Source organism: Thermobia domestica, chromosome 3 (assembly GCF_964235325.1).
Source record: "Thermobia domestica chromosome 3, izTheDome1.hap1.1, whole genome shotgun sequence".
Lineage (NCBI taxonomy): Eukaryota > Metazoa > Arthropoda > Insecta > Zygentoma > Lepismatidae > Thermobia > Thermobia domestica.
Window position 1 is genome coordinate 45,209,333 of NC_137456.1, and position 18,240 is coordinate 45,227,572.

At 34.9% G+C, this 18,240-nt stretch overlaps 1 protein-coding gene and 1 non-coding gene across 4 annotated transcripts in view; one reads left to right on the forward strand and one right to left on the reverse strand.

The window, feature by feature from the left end:
* The window catches only part of CSN3 (COP9 signalosome subunit 3), a 44,451-nt gene extending 30,462 nt beyond the window's left edge, over positions 1-13,989 (reverse strand). For 2 of the 3 annotated variants that reach the window (XM_081750748.1, XM_081750746.1), the window contains exons 1-2: positions 13,832-13,988; positions 3,640-3,888 (exon numbers count right to left, since the gene is read on the reverse strand). In XM_081750748.1, the coding sequence (XP_081606874.1) occupies positions 3,640-3,888; positions 13,832-13,886 (304 nt within the window). In that variant the 5' untranslated portion in view covers positions 13,887-13,988. Of the gene's footprint in view, positions 1-3,639; positions 3,889-13,831 lie in introns of all 3 variants that reach the window. The other variant, XM_081750747.1, reaches the window with a different exon arrangement.
* Positions 13,990-14,999: 1,010 nt separating this feature from the next.
* TRNAG-UCC (transfer RNA glycine (anticodon UCC)) lies at positions 15,000-15,071 on the forward strand. Its single transcript has one exon. It is a non-coding gene; the product is annotated as a tRNA-Gly (tRNA).
* The last annotated feature ends 3,169 nt before the right edge of the window (positions 15,072-18,240 follow it).

Sequence of the window (18,240 nt, forward strand, 5' to 3'; positions counted from 1 at the left end):
TTTTATTGTATTTTTGTCACTATTTTACCAAAGCCCACATTAAATGCGTTAATACTACAATTTACACTAAGGATTGTAACCGATTATTAAGTATGCCTTTCAAAGTGTCAAAAACCAGAACACATCAAAACGAAACACGAAAGAAAATTACAAGTCACAGAATTAGTATTATTAACATAAAACTACAAGAAAATTCATTAATGCAAGGTTCCTACTGATCTGGAGAAATCTATTTCCCTGACTTCTCCCTGATCTTTGGCATGAAATTCCCAGACTTTCATGACACGTGTCGGATGACGTTGACATATAACTAAGGAATAAATAACGGTAAATATTTATATATGGGAACATTTATTCTATACAGGGTGTCTACTGAGTTTCATTTACAAAATCCCAGTATATTTCCATGAAATGAAATGAAATTATTGAGTTTTACGTCCCACGGTTATGCCGGCTAGGCTAAAGGAGACGGTGATGATGTGAGATGAATGAAATGGTGGAATGAAGAAAGTGGGAGGAAACGGGATAACCCCGAGGAAACCCACTCACACAGTGTTTGTCCACCACAAAGTTCACTTGGCAAGGGCTGGGATCGAACCCGGACCCCTAGTACCAGAGGTGAATGCTCTATCTCTGAGCCACCGCGGCCCCCAAGTATTTTTCCAGTTTATTCTGTATAACTATCAGCAAAATTCATGTACCTAATACAATGATTTTTTTAAAGTTCTTTAAGAATAATCACACTCTTGATGATTTCAGGTTTGTAATTATTTTACCATCAAAAGAATATTTTATTTGTAATAAATTTATTTAACCTTGATTTTTTTTTAATAGGATGATTTTTTTAATATTTTTAAAGGGCTTTCCAACTTCCCTCACAGCTCTCCACTCCACCTATTGCTTTAAATATCTAATTACAAAACGTATACAACTCTTGCTTTGGAAAAATTTACAATCTCAATGGGTAAAAAATTTTCTAAGACTACTAAAATAATTACAAAAAAAAAAAAAAAAAAAAGTACTGTTGACAAATTACGTTTCATAATTTTTCCAATATTTGGATCAAAATTCCAGTATATTTCCAGTATCAAAATTATATTCCAGTATAATTCAAGTATTTCCAGTACCAATAGACACCCTGCTATAGAGACAAATAGTAATCAATTGGTCATACGTACATTCTACTTACCTCCCATAAATAGGTATTATAATGGTTGGCTAAGCTGAAATTAGTGTACAATTAATGTTAGAAAAAATATGTTTTATAAAATTTTTCCTGACTTTCCCTGATTTCCAGTCTTTTTCCCTGAGTTTCCCTGACCAGTCGGAACCCTGTAATGAATATAGTGGCCAAAAACTATGTTAAATAAAACAGTTCAAACACGTAAAGTCTACCAGGGTACTTGATAAAGCAGTAATGCCATACAATATAGTTTAACGTCTGATTCCACAATATCGTATTTTCTTTAGGTTGTTCATACGATATTTAGGTCCTTCAACCTTCAAGATGATGTTTGAGGCCCCAAAAAGAATAATCGTTTAGTATCTACCGATGTAAAAGGATCATATTTGATGAACGTTAAAACCTTACCTTCATAGGAACATCAAACAAGTTTTCAAAGCTTTTAATTAGTCAACAATGATTCATCCCTAGCGCTGAAAAGCGTTATATCCCATATCTGAGAGAAGAGGAGCATTCCTCGATAACGGCAAGCAATGTAATCGTATTTCCGGTAAACTGCAATTACAGGGTTCCTACAGATCTGGAGAAATCTTATTTCCCTGACTTTCCCTGACTTCTGGCAGGAAATTTCCTGACTTTCATGACACGTGTCGGATGACGTTGACACATACGATAAAGAAATAAATAACTGTGAATATTTATATGTAAGAACATTTGTTCTATAGAGACAAATAGTAATCAATTGCTACACACATTCCACTTACCTCCCATCAAAAAGTGAGCAACGTCCCGTACTAAGATCATTAATATCTACACACAAACGTCTGACAATCAATTACTCTGAAGACACAATATTTCAGAATTAAAAAAAAAAAAAAAAAAAAAAAAAAAAAAAAAAAAAAAAAAGAAATCAAATAGGTATTATAATTGTTGCCTAAGCTGAAATTGGTGTACAACTAATGTTAGAAAAAATCTATTTTATAAAATTTCCCTAAGTATACCTTGACTTCTTTGACCAGTAGGAACCCTAATTTACTCTCGATTTCTTGTAAAAATGGTAATATGTGAGACTTTGCCATAACAGAGTGTCTACTAAAATTCCAAAATGAAATTTAGTGACTTTTTCTTTCCAAAACCATAAAATTTCGTAGCACTCTTAAGGACGAATTTAAGTGCGAATCAGGCTGAATTTTCATGTATGCGAAAGAAAGCATGCTTTGCTTGCAATTTGCTAGCGTCTAAAGCCGACTATAGACATTTTTGGCGGTAAATTTTGACGTTTTATGGAACAAAGTTTTCAGTCAGTACTTATATGTGTACAGATTAAAAAAAAAAAAAAAAAAAAAAGTGACCCAAAAAATTAAATTTCTTGACTTTCATGATCGTTTTCTGATTTCGTGACTTCTTCGTGACCGACAGACACCCTGCATAACTGCCGGTCTTGAATCATAATACACAAATTTATGTAACTCTGGAAAATATAAGTTTAAGAAATTTTCTTTTCAAGTATAAGTCAAACCACCATAAAACGTTTCTTAATTCACTAAAAATAAAATTAATTTAACAAAAGCAAGCAACATTATTACATACTGAAAACGGGCAAAAATAACTAATTATAATGGTTTATGAATTTCTTGGAAAGAAACTCGGCAATAGTTGTCTGTGGACCCAAGTTCTTGATTGAAGTTTGATTGTAACTGCTGAATTAGTTGAAGGACTCAACATTTATTTTCAAATTGCAAAAGATGTCTGAGCTGAGAATAATTCCTGTCCGTATTCGTAAAAGGGAGGATTCTCTCCCATTAATAATACATGTATTTTTGTAACACACTTATTTTTGCCGGGACAAAAAAAAAAAAAAAAAAAATAATAATAATAATAATTAAAAAAAAAGTATTATCAAGATGTCAGAATGGATACTGAAGGTCGCCATTTTGAACAGTAATCACATTTGCGTGAGAAAGTACATCTGTGCAACAAATTGGACTTTAAGCTTTCCATTTCCAGCTATTGAACCTTGTAGAACGGAACATAAATTTTCTATGACGGTTCAGTGTGTATACATTTTTTGACGCACCCTATATATATATATATTCACCGTGAAACGTAGTCCCTTGGAACAGTTCTAAACTGGTCCGAGGAACCAGTTCCTATGAAACTGATTATTCTAAATAAATTAGCCAAGCTACAATACTACTGCAACAATTTTGAACGAGTCAGTATTTGTTAAATGCTTTTATTGTGCTGCCAAAATGTTTTGAGCCGTGGCAAAAACGCGAACTAAAGCTCACACCCCGACACACCCACGCGCTTAGCCAATAAGGGTTCAGCAGCTGCTAAGCGAGAGAGCCTTAGCGAAAGAGAGTGGAATTCCTTCAGCCGATAGCAGCGCCTGAAACGGAAGACTAGGTGTCAAGTCAATGTGGTATATTTATAGTGGTATATATAGTACTTACAAGTATCAGGTGCGAAACGCACTTGTTCTCCGTTGCACCCAGTGATAAATTCCTGCACCTGCGCGAACAGAAGTTCATGATCTGGTGTCGCTGGAGCCGGGAGAGAGAATTTCACTCGTAAAATTGCAAGAACACCTAAAGAATGTTGTTGTAAATCTAATGTCTCTAACACTGTGTCTAAATGTTGTCCATTCTTTATCAAAACTTCCGTTGATTTGTTGAGCAAGTCACAGAGTTCCCGAAAATTTCCTGAAGAATAATAAAAATCAGTGTTAAAATAAGAATATCTAATACATTTAATACAAGTTGACAGAAATAATACTACGTATTACATCCAATAAATAATGACACTTATCACATGTGTGACTCTCATGAAAACCGATAATTTACAACTCTTAAAAGGGCGAGTCGAAATAGTGCAGTTTCAACTATACCAAACTGGAAAACAAATTTTAAGTGTTGGGAAAGGATCAAACATATCTTGTGCAACTTGTTATGCACGACATATACAACAGCCTTCCCAGGTCATCTAGTGGCTAGCGGAAGGGTTTGGAAAAACCCAACCCACATAGGCCCATATGGGATTTTCGGGTATTTTCGTTTTTTTTTTTTTTTTCGAAATATTTCAATGTATTTGGGGTAAAAGTATTAAAATGTGATTTACATTTCAAGATTGTCATTGTCGCGACTTGTAACAATTTTATGTTCTGAAAAAAGTGATTACTGTTTTGAAAAAATGGCCGCCATTTTGAAATTTTACATTGGGTCGCCGAGAATATCTACTCAGCAAATTTAGAATGTCTCTTGCTTCTACCCTCAAAATTTCAACTTAAAAGTCTGAAAACTGCACCATGTAGCGTTGATATTTGCTAGTTGAAAATGGCCGGCATTTTGAAATTTTACGTTGGATCGCCGTCATTATTATATATATATATATATATATATATATATATATATATATATATATATATATATACAGCTAAATTAGAGTGTCTCCTGCTTCTACTCTGAAAATTCCTATTTAAAAGACCGAAGATTGTGCTTTGTAGCATGGATACCTGCTATTTAAAAAAAAAAAAAAAAAAAAAAAATGCCATTTTGAAATTTTACATTGGAATGCCGCCAAAGTCTATACAGGAAATTGAGTGCGTCTCGTAGTTGGGCCTTGAATATTTAAACCCAAAGACCGAAAATTGTATCCGATAATGTGTGTGGTACAGGCAGACAAACGAACAAATGTACATCGAATCATCCCAGAAGTCTTAGTAACGTTCGCCAAATATGAATACCAAATATATTGATTTAAAACAAAGACATAATTCATATATTATAAAATAAATGTTTCAAAATGTCTTGTATGGCAAATATTTTCCAGCGTAAAATAAATGGTTCTGCCAAAATAAAACCATTTATTTTACGCTGGAAAATATGTGCCATACAAGACATTTTGAAACATTTATTTTATAATACATGAATTATGTCTTTGTTTTAAATCAATATATTTGGTATTCATATTTGGCGAACGTTACTAAGACTTCTGGGATGATTCGATGTACATTTGTTCGTTTGTCTGCCTGTACCACACACATTATCGGATACAATTTTCGGTCTTTGGGTTTAAATATTCAAGGCCCAACTACGAGACGCACTCAATTTCCTGTATAGACTTTGGCGGCATTCCAATGTAAAATTTCAACATGGCATCTTTTTTTTTTTTTTTTTTTTTTTTTTTTAATAGCAGGTATCCATGCTACAAAGCACAATCTTCGGTCTTTTAAATAGGAATTTTCAGAGTAGAAGCAGGAGACACACTAATTTCGCTGTATATATATATATATATATATATATATATATATATATATATATATATATATATATATATATATATAATGACGGCGATCCAACGTAAAATTTCAAAATGTCCGGCCATTTTCAACATGATAAAGGTAGAAAAATACGGGCCCTGCCGAGCTTCTAACCTCCATTCAGTCGTTCAGCTAGGTGGCCACTAAAATTTTTACCTAGGGTCAGGGCTGTAGCGCAATAGTTAAGCCCAGACGGGGCTGCATTTTTAGGGAGTAGGCACATCAGCGACTGTGGGTATACGCATAAACAAAGATAGTTGAAAAACACTTCATATCCATAGCATAAAAGCACATGTCTTGTGTGTGGCACAACTTTGGATACTTTTATGCTGCTTTCTGAACGCTACCTTTACATAGCACTTCACTTCCTCATGTCTTCCTTATGAAGTACTATGTGATAAAGAATATATTTCTGCCTTATTGTACATATGAGAGGTAAGAACCCGTTATATTTTGATTACTTATACAATCTTATTGTGAAATCTAGTAACATATTTCTTCCGTTGATTTTACAAAGTTAAGCATCCTAAAATGGGATAGCAAGTAAAAATTGAAACCGAGATTCTATATGGACTAACATGCCCGCAAGCTCAATAGATAATCGCCTTTTCTAAAAATTAGACTTTTCTGCAGTTCAGGCTCCCCAAGTACGATTGTTCCTGGTACGCAGATTATGAACTTCAAACTCGGCTGAAGAAGTATTGCGTTATTCCTGTTTGTGGTGGACAAACACCGTGTGCGTGGGTTTTCTCGATGTTCTCCTACACTTTCTTCATTCCACCATTTCATTCATTTCTCATCTTCATCGTCTCCTTTAGCCTACACGGCATAACCGCGAAGATTTCATTTCATTTTGCGATATTCCTGTTCGTATTGTGCGGCTAGGCCCCCACCTCCTGTATATTTTTATTGACAAATAGATCTCGAATATTCCGGTTTTTGGATTATAAGTTATTTGAGTAGTTTATTTTTGCGTAAACAAATCATAGGGTCGGAGTAGGGAACCGGAGCAACATTAAATAACAAAGAGCAAAACAGTAGGCAAGTAATTCAAACAAAACTGAACGAAATAGAACTTTGACTTTATAGACGAAATAGAGCTGTTGCTTGACTTTATAAAAACTGCATGTAGCTTCTGTTTAAAAAAAAAGAAAAAAAAGTGAAGATTAAGGGACACTTATGTGAAAGTTCAGACGTAAAATCTATTGGTATCTCTAAGTAAGAGTAATTCTTAAGGAACTTGCTGTTATGGCCGGAGAACATATTTATAATTTATTAATTAGAGACAACGTTAAAAGCTGTGGTTCTTTACTATGCAGTTGTAATGTAAAGGTAGTTTGTAACCATCTAGAACAAGCCTTGCCTGAAACCGAAACAGATGCAGGATGTAGTGACTATACAGCCTAGTATGGTGCGTGTTTTTCTCATGGAAGTTTGTGATTTTGGGCTGGCGCCAAGAAAATAACAGACCAGAAGGCATTAGCAGACAGTGAAAGAATTGAAAATTTTGAAATGTCTCTGGTGGCGCTCCTGAACTTTCTCTGTTCCAAGTGGAGTATCAGCATGAATCAACAATAGTATAGTATAGAAGGCATAAAAATACTATTTCTGCTAAGACATTTTGATCTTCACTGTGACATAAATTTGTTCCTTGTTCTTAATCTGTACTGTAGAATAGATACGTTAGAGCCTGTCCAACTCACCTGTGCCCTCGAAAAATGTGTAAACTATACTTCGGCCCCACCTCCGCCACCTTCTTGCGGAGGAAATCTTCCCTTTGCTTTGGGGAGGAAGTGAATGACGTCGGCTGTGTTGTCAATTTGTCATTCAGTCATTTGGTTTTGGCGAGTGAAGATCGTAAGCTATTTAGAATGGCTAACAAGACAGTGCATAGCGAAGCCCGTGAAGTAATTCGGAATGTCATCGATTTCTGTGACAGGGAAAAGGAAGCCAATTCCTGGATATTACCTCGGGACAATGCTACGAAAAGAGCAGCGGAAATGCTTAATTAATCTGAACGATTTATTAAGAAGATAAGAAGAGAGGCACGAACACTCAAAGAGGGGGAGAAATTATCAACATCAGGTAAGAAAAAACAAAGAAAACTTATCGAAGTTGATGATATGGATAAATGTATACTTCCTAGAATTTTGCATGAATTTTACGTAAATGAAGTTTCTGCATTACGCAAAATACTTTTATGTGCCAAAAAGGAAATAGAATTTAAGGGTTGTGTTGAAACGTTAAGGAAGGTTCTTCTTGAAATGGGATTCAAATATAAGAGGTATAAAGATAAGCCGTACAAACTTATGGAAAGGGTTGATGTTGTAGCATGCGAGCACATTTCCTCAGGAATATTAAAAAAATACAGAGAACAAGGGAAAAATATTGTGTGTGTAGATGAGACGTATATTCACCCTAGTTGCAAAGTTAAAAAATGTTGGCAAAGTGTAGACGAAGATGGTGTTCTTGTAAATAGCAGTTCTGGATCACGACTCATTATTGTTCATGCTGGCTGGGGGTAGATTAGCATTTGTTCAAAATGCGCTGCTTATATTCAAATCACAATGTAAAACAGGTGATTACCATGATGACATGAATGCTACAAATTTTGAAAAGTGGTTGCAGGAAAAGTTAATACCAGGGCGGCGTGTGATGGACAAAGCATCTTATCACGTTCATCAGATAAACAAACCACCATCGACCAGCGCGAAGAAATTAAATATTCAAAATTGGCTTCGTTTAAATAATATTCCCTTCGATGAAAATAGAACTCATTGAGGAAAAATAAGCCAAATCCAACATACTATTCCCATCGCGTTTTAGAAAAAAAAAAAAAGCGGCCAAATTCCCATACAATTGCCGCCATATCATTGTGATTTTTCACCCATTGAAAAGATATGGGGAACTGTAAAGCAGCGAGTTGCGGCACAAAATGTTGAATTGTCTCTGCAAGATACATTGAAGTTGACAGAAGAAACATTTCGTTCAGCTTATGTTGAGGAATGGGTGAGGGGTTGTGATCATGTTGAACGCTTAGAGAATATGTATCGGCAGCAGGATGGAATATCAAATGAAGAAGCCGAAAGACTTGTTATTGTGGGGTTGACAGCAACGACGACGATGATGAAAGTCTTCCCAGCGATGACGATTACGAAATTGAGACCAGCAGTGACGACGACACACATAGCTTATCAGGTGTGGAACCATTGATGTAAGAACTTCACTCTGGACTTTTTAATAGGCTCTTTTGAGAGCCAAGCTGACAATTTCATTTGGTTTGCCTTTTAAATATTTACGGGCATACTTCTGGAATTTTTTTGCTATACGAAAACTCGTACATCGCTCTACGAAGCTGAATTTCTTTCAGAATATTAAAATTAAGTTTCCATATAGTGTCTCTTTCAAAAGCTATTCTGGGAATGTTGTAAAATCCAAAGGAGGATGGGAAAAAAGATCCAGAAGTACACGTATTGTAGGTAATTTTCATCTCTACAATGTTAAGTCAGGGTGTGTGAGAGTATGTCTGTGTATGAATATCGTTATACCCCCTTAGTTTACGTTTTTTAAAAAAATTAAAAATTTATAGACCTCCAAATAGGTTCGATCCCATGCCATGACATTTCGTGTAGTGTGACACACTGGCGCAAATCCCGGGGCGATGGGAGACATGTCCCCAATCTTGGAACCTGAGGACTGTCCTCCCAATAATCCGACTTGAAATGTGTTTTTTTGGGAAGAAATGTGATGATTTCTGTCCGACTGTCACAAAGGAAAGTGAGATGAAATTGATGTCCCTTGCTGTATGTAGACTATGACATACAACAGGTTCATCTCAGAAATCAGATTCACGTACCATAATATGAGTCTTATATCTCCCCTTCCCCAGAATAGGCCTCAAATCTGCCTGCCCGCCAATGTTGAATACAACTGTGCTCTTCTGATCCTCCACAGCATTGTTTTTCAACTTCATAATTAACATTGCTTAGAAAATTTAAAAAAAGAAGAAGAAGAAAAAAAAGATTATGCGAATGGTCTTACCCGTTGCCACTAATGATGAAGACAGATTTGCGCCGTTGGTTTGACGTTCTCTTGCTCCCTTCCAGTTTCTCATTTCACCAATTATTGCATTGTCATTCATTTCGAGCAATCACTTAACACCCTTTACTCCCCATGCCAAAAGTATGAGATGTAAAACTAAAAGATTTAAGATTGCATAGTATTGAGAATATTTAAACAATTACGTACGTATCCAATTTATATAACAAAATATTACTTTTCTTTGAACTTTTCCACTTTTTTTTCTCTAAGTGCTTAGTGTTCTCGCATGCCATGTAGAAAACTCAGGTCCGATTATCGGTTGGAAACATACAGTTCGAATCCTACGTTAAATTGTAGAATAGAAAAAAAGAAAGTTTCGTCTTATATAGCACAAAATTAAACTCAAAATAACTAATTTCTTTGTTTTTAGAAAATATCATTTGCAAATATTAATCTGTCTATAATATCTAATTTGGTTGAGTAATAGAGGTGATTTGTGTTACTTTTCATTTATAGACTTAAAAAAAAAAAAAAAATGTAATAATAATACTTGAAATAAGGTGTCCGCCACAGTAGCTCGGTCACAGCAACTTGTCCCTCCTCATTGGAGGGGGGGAGGGAGGGAAAACACACATCGATAGCATCGCCAGAAGGGCACAGATGGAATAGAAAGTCTCTACCATTGAATGATTAATCTTATTAAAGTGCTTTTTGTAATTACATAACAATTAATTTTGCGTTCGTTGTTGCCTTCAACGTAACCACCATTTCCTGTACATACTGATACCAATCAATAACTTTATAAGGTGACTAGGATTATTGACTTAAGAACAAATATTAGCGTTGTTTCCTACATACGAGGACATCTGGTTAGGTCAGTTTTGTTAATCTGTTTCACTACCGAAAGGAAATATTTTTGCTATCTATAGTTTTCTGTACTTTGAACTTGTATAGCAAACTCACTTAACTCTTGTGATAATTTTGGAGATTTTTTTTAAACTTCGGAAACGAATGTTAATATGCCCGCTAGAAGACATACATACCAGTTGAAGTAACATAGTTATCACCAGGGCCCGGATCTTGTTGACAAGTCAACTTTTTTCTCTTACGGATAGGACAAGGCAACTTCAAATAAAAATGTTATCCTTCAACTCAAGGTTCTTAAAGTGTATTGTTTTAGGGTCACTTTTTGCCTTTTGCCTGAGGTCAATTTTCAGGTCATTTTTTTAATATTTTAAGGTAACTTTCAGATCATTTATGGTCTTTTTCATCTTTCTTCTTCTACATAAGAAACTCCTAAACTGAACACTGTTTACGGATTCGAAAAATACAAAGTTATATCTTTTCCCGGTTCCTGACTATTGGGATGGAAAAGTGCATTTCTAAAAAAGCTAATTATCAATAAGCTGTAGCTGGTTGATTAGGGATAAGGATTGGTACGAGTCCAAATAGAAGGCTTTTGATTATTGACCACAAAGGATGTGATCACGAGAATAACTAAAAGTGGATTAGAAGACTTACAGAGATTTTAAACAGTTTTTTTTTTTAAATCTATTATTCTCATGTATTCAGTCTACACTTGCGAACTTCTATTCTTTAAGTCTGCTCCTAGTTTCAATTCGGGAGTGAATTGACGCTTTCAATACGTAAAATGCCGTACAATGAACTGATCAATAGACTACAACTAACTGAAACAAAATTTTTGAGAATGAGTGAGAAACGATAATTAAAATCCAATAGATATTCAAAGAATGACAATGTTTAACGAAATAAACGTTTAAAAAAAAAAACGTAAATTTTAAGGTCAATTTTTGTGAATTTTAGGGTTATTTTACAGGAAGTTTAGTGTCATTTTATAGGTCACTTTTTAGAAAATTTTAGATCAACAAGATCCGGGCCCTGGCTATCACATTAAACAGTGAATTTAAAATGTCGCTCGGTAGTGGCAAAGGAATATATAGAAACACTCCATTACAGCAAAGGTTGAAAATGGTTTATGTTCGTTTGATGGTTCAGGTTAATCCTCCTATACATTTTTGCGAATACTCGAAGGAAAGATTGAGGGCGCGGTGGCTCAGTGATAGAGCGTTCACCTCCGGTGGTTGGAGTCCCTGGTTCGATCCCAGCTCACGCCATGATGACTTTGTGGTGGACAAACACCGTGCTCGTGGGTTTTCTTGGTGTTCTCCTGTTCCCTCCCACTTTTTCATTCCACCATTTCACTCATCTCTCATTATCACCGTCTCCTTTAGCCTAACCGGCATAATCGTGGGAAGTAAAACTTACAATTTCAAGGAAAGATTAGGGTGCCACGGTGGCTCAGTGGTTTTTTCGGTGGCTTAGTGATAGAGCGTTTACCTCTGCTGCTTGGGGTCCCGGGTTCGATTCCAGCCCCCGCCAAGTGGACTTTGTGGTGGACAGACACCGTGTGTGTGGGTTTCCTCGGGGTTCTCCCGTTTCCTCCTACTTTTCTTCATTCCACCGGCATAACTATGGGACGTAAAACTCAAAGATTTCATTTTTTTTTTTTTTAAGTTTTCTCTGGTATCCTCGTCTTCTCGCACTTTCTCATTCCATCAAATCTTCCATCGTCATTCACTTGTTTTAATCATCATCTCCCTTAGCGTAAAAGGTCATAATTGTGGGACCTTAAAGTGAACGATTTTTGGAAATGGAGATTGATGATGAATAAAATGTATGTGCCGTATATGTAACAGCGTCCTCCAATATTTTAGTAGTTTTACGTCGATCAAAAAAAAAAAAAAAAAAACACTTATTGTTGCGTTGTTAGTATTTTAACACACACATGTATTACTCGACACTCAACAGAACTGTGATCACCTTTTCAACACAATAGCTGGTTACATTGTAACGAGAACAGTTTTTATCGTAGAAATGTCTCTCTTGAGTGGAAAATTAAAAGCCTGACTGTGTCGAATATTTGTATAACACACATACATACACAAAGAGAAAAGTGAATGTTTCAGTCCCTTTCTCACAATAACAAGTACGTACATCTGCTGCGGAGCAACTATTTGAACGCACTGTATAATGAGTAAATATGGTATTAATCTCTGTTATATTATTGTTTTAATGGAGCAAGTGATTATTTAATAATTATTATCTTCTTGAATTTTTTCGTAAACAAATAATACATGTGTGCTTTAGTTCGTAACATGTATAGTTACTAAACTGTGCTGTTATATACATAGTTTAAAACTCAAGATCTTGGGTCATAACATTTGATTTTTACACATAAATTGCAGTAGCATATTACTGATGAAAGGTTAGTTTAAAATGTTGAATATTTATGAAAAGCAATGGCCTTAGTTGTTAATAAGTTTTTCAAACCGCACGCACAAAGCATCGGAAGTGAATACTTCAACAATAAAACTATTTTAAGCTAGAATATATTTAATTTCATTGAAGACATTTTGAAACATTTACTTTATAAAATATGAATTACCTCTTTGTTAATTCTTATAAATTCATTTTTGGGAAAGAACAGTTTTGCTAGCGCTAGGGAAGTTCCCGTAATTGAACATGCTAAGTATCGGAAGTGAACTAGTTGTGTTGGCAGACGTAGTTTACATACATACCCACCATCGCTGATGCGCCTGGTCTCCACTCATGCGCTCCTGCTCTGGCTTCGATACTATTCGTGCTTTTTAGTGGACCCTACCTTAAGTTGGTTTGTTTTTCAAGTTTGTTCGTGTTTTATACTCAGCCCTTCTAAAGTAAATTTGCCACCATTCAACGCATCTTGTTCCTTAAGAAAAAGGCAGGAAGAGTGCATCCTACTAAGTTCACATAAAAATATAAGTATTCTCCCATAAAATGGAATAGCAAGTTTGCTGCTAAGGGAAGTTCATATTTCATGAATATCAATATGCAAATTGTATATCACGCATTTGTTAGCTTTAAACTCACAAGCCTAACGACAGTACTATTTTGTCAAATCTTAATATTTCTTTTCTTAATCGGACCAAAAAATAAAGTACAATAAAGAACAGTCACATTGTTAAATTTAGACAGTCAGTATCGACTTGCATCCCTCATCTGTGTAGAACAGAAATTACGTACGCAAAACAACTATTAGCAGCTAACTGTCGCTTAATTCGCTGTCATTTGAATAAAAGAATTCATACAAAATGACACATGCACCATCATTCACAAGAATCAAAGCCGGATAGTTGTGAAATTTTAATTTAATGTTAGCATTCTGAATGAGTCAAACTCTTACCAGTATCATTATACACATAAAACATATTCATTACAATTATTACCTTGTGCAGAGAGTGTACGAACATTATTTACAAACTGTTCCAATGCAGAAGCCATGTCCTTTTGTTAGAATCTTGTCGTGCCGGTGGTGATCCATATAAAGATCATTAAAGAACAGGGTGAGAAACTTGAGTAAACTGATTTGATTGGTTAACATGAATCAGACGTGCTGTAGCCATATTGTGTCTTAAAAAAAAATGTATGCTGATGTTTATTGCAGAGTAAGCACCCAAAAAAATTGAAGAAACAATGTTAACTCTAAATATTTAATTATAGCCCTGCCAAACGTCTAACAAAAAGAGAATAATCTTTCTATACTTCTATTTTTCAATATAACTCTCGGTCAAAAGAAAGTTGTGCAGATTGACAAACTATCAGCAAAAAGAAAATTATACTTATATATATATATTTTTTTTTCTGTAAAAATTATTTCCTGTTTTCAGAGTATTGTCCTTATAATGACACCTTTAATTTCTTACTCGCTGTGAGTGCACAATGAAATAACCAATAAGCATTCGTTTATTAATGAAAAGCATCTTCTACTGTTGAATTTACGTTTATTTAGTTACGATTTCATATTTATGTTCAATGGTTATATTTGCTTGTTGCATAGTGATCTGCAAATGTTGATTAGAGCAATTCGTTGATACCTCTTTGACTTTTACATAAGAGTCTGTTCACGATTTTTAATTACACTTTAGAAATTAAAAGTGAGCGTTAACTCTTGCAAATCTTTTGTTAAATTCAACAAATTATTAGATACCACAATCAATAAAATTGCACAGATTATTAAATCTATATTTCCAAATTTTTGAGAAGCTGTATTTCTAGAATGACTATTTTAATTATTCTAACATCGATGTTCTATGTTTAAATATGCTTGCCTGTATTTTGTGCAAGAGATAATTTCTAGCAAAAACAGTTGTATCTCTTTGGCCTCAAAATGGCGACTTCGATGAAACAAACTTCCAGCGCTTTTCTGTGCGTCTATCCTTTGTACCAAAACTATCACTTGTTTCGGTACATTAACGCGAAGAATATACAGGGTAAAAAGTTTTTGCCAATCATGGAATTAATTAACAGACAAAAGGAAACATACTTTCCCATGAGATAGATACCACTTAAGCACCATTCAGTTATAACAGTAAAATCGAAGTCTAAAATTGTGTTGCGATGGTGGTGTAGTGGTGAGCATAGTTGCCTTCCAAGCAGTTGACCCGGGTTCGATTCCCGGCCATCGCACTACTTTTGTTTTTTATTTCTTATTTTTGCTTTTGTTTTGTTTTGCTTGTTTGAATAAAGTTTAAATAATATTTGTCCGTAAGTACAAACTTTATAGTTCAGAATTTAAAAAAGCGAATGTCGAGAAAGTAAACTCAATAATTCGAAATGCATTACTATGATGACAATTATTAACTATACCTTATAGCAGCGTTTCCCAACTGGTGTGTCGTGAATGGTCGCTGGTGTGCCGCGAGGAAATTGAAACAAAATTATTAATTCTATAGCATCAAACTGCAAAACGTAGGGGAAAATGTATATTTGTATTGAACATTACTATGAACCTTTACTAGAAATTTACAATTTTAAGTTTCATACCATGTTACTTTTCTGTACATTTCTAATGTTGAAAAAAGGATTTGTTATGGTTATGACCATTATTGCTTCTTTATTGTTGCAGACCATTTCGTAACTTGAAAATTTAAAATATCATTCATTCCTTTCGACAAATTACCTACATTTGTGTTTTACAAGTAAAAGAGATTTGTTTGTTCGTTCGTTATTTAGTGGTTTTCCTTCTTAGTAAAAGGTTGGATACAGTTTTCGAAAAAGAAAGCGTATTTTTAAAAACCTAAATCCAATATTTCATTGCAATTGTTTTCCGTTTCTAAATTAAAATGAAAAATAAGCATAGTGATTTATCACGGGGAAAACCCAGTGATCGAGCTTTCTTCTCTGTGCGAAAATCAGTAATCAGAAGAAAAAAAAATACCACTGTTTTCTATATTTACAAATAATAATATCTATAAGTAGGGATGCATTCGAGTCGAGTCGAGTCGAGATTTAAGCCTGTCTCGACTCGTCTCGAGAAAATGTTGTCTCGACTCGAAAATATGTTTCTGTCTCGACTCGACAGTCTCTGTCTCGACTCGACTCGAATTCGAGTCGAGACGTCTCGAAATTCGAGTCGAGACAAAATGTACGAGTTAAAATATACGCACACATCAGCCAGACCATCATGACTACCTACCTAATTGTCAGTATGTCGACTTTTGGCATGGATAAAAACGGCGACACGTCTTGGCATACACGCAATGATTCTTGATAGGTCACTGGAGAGAGCTGGCACCACATGTGCTCACTCAGGTCACCTAATTCCCGTAAATTCCGGGAAGGAGGGCGATGTGTTCTGACGTCACGTTCAATCACATCCCACAAGGGACATCACTCAAATGTACGACTCCAATTTCAATGAAACTTTTTTTTTGCTGATAGAAGGCATGTATGCATCATTACTTGTGATGACAAATTTTTGCCATGGTGCATGTTTTCTATTTTTTAAAAATAACTTTTAAGAGTTGTGATGTGGTTATTAGAGATTACTACAGAAGTCCCTTACTACCCTTTGTAAACGAAGCGTTAATGAAGAAAAGTGAAGAAAAACCATGTGGATACATATAAGTCCTGGGGGGAAGTCGTATGGTAGATATGTCCTTGATGGCAGCCATCTTGAAATCCGCCATTTTGAATTAAGGTCAAGTTTTCAAAATGGGAATAGGGTAATATGATACATAATTTCGGGCTAGAATTTAATTAGAAAAATAATGGTGAGGTTAGTTTTAAGATACACCCATTTGGGGGAAGTTACAGGCATATTAATTGTTTTTACTTACTGTGTGCGTAAGTACCTTCTTACTTTCGTCTCAAGACCTGTAAATCGATCGCAACGGCAGAGTCCGGTTTCGCACTAGTGTTTAGAAATCTTTAAACTCACTTGAGGCAATTTTTGTGGATTATTGTATTGTATTTTGCCTTTAATTAAATTTGAACCCACTTCATGATCTTGTGTAAAGTATCACTAAAAGAGAATTTCTGTTTTTATGGAGTACGTAAGCATGGCAATTATAAAAGGTGAGTAAGGTGCGTATATATTTATAAGAAAGTTTATTTTACGAGTCTTTTGTGGTTCCGCCAACGTATTCTTTAGTTTTTTTTTTTTCAAAATACTCATATCTCATAAATAAAAGAGCTATTATAAAATCTCTTACCACTATACTTTAATACTTATAAAATTTTATTTATTGTAAAAGCACTGGCGAGATATTTCTTATCGCCCACTAAAATTATAGTGGAGCTCCTTCGTGGCTAACGGTTAGCATACTTGCCTTTGGCGTGGGAAACCTGGGCTTGATTCCCGGGGGAGTTCATGTGGTTTGGATTCCACATTAATCAGTAGGTCCACGTCTCACATAGCCTCACTGCTGAACGGGACGTTAAACTCAGAATCAATTCAACTCAAAATTATGATTTTGACTTTATTATGATGTCATTAGTTTAAACGCCCAAATGCCCAGTAATTATAAACATTGACTACATTATAAAATTGTAATTTGTGACGACTAAAATATCAGAAATTAAAGATTATTCTTTGGGTTTTGGAACATTTTGAAAAACGTGAAAAACTGGTACTGTACCGATACAACACACCTTTTGGATTTGTCATAACATGTCTTACATAGCTTTGGTTCGATTCTCAACACGGACTGCAACTACCCGTTAAATTGTGCATCCGAAAGGCACTCTTGGTTAAACCTCGCTTATCACCGCTCATCTTAATAATATAACTTCACCGCGAAGCAAATGTTGCATTTCTCTCTTTCATCCTAACACAAAACAAAACTAACCACAGCTGTGACACGAAGGAGCTATTTCGAAAAGAAACAAGCTGTGCTTCATAGAGATGTGTACCAAATGATAGAAGTATAAAGTATTGTTTTCTTTCCTGTTTATTGATATCAGTTGGTGTTCTTAATGAGTTTACTCATTAGTTTAGAAATAGTATATATGGAATTTGGACATATGTTGTACGTATTTTCCTGAGAAATTGATGAGACCAGAAAAATTATAAGGACAGATGGAATAGGTTTAAGTGCATCTACGTGACTTTATCAAATATTTATTCTCCATAATGGTACCACGCGGAAAACTTGGTATACTATAATCTTTGCCTCCCTCTGTTAGCTGTTTCGTATCATATATATTGGATGGTTTTGATATTTCTTCTGATCATTAAAATATAGCAATGGTACCTGTGTGCGTGCAGAAATGCAAAAGCACAAGATAACTTCCTATTTGTTTTGGAAACAACAACACCCATTTCACGTGTGCGAGAGAAATTGAGCACAGCGAG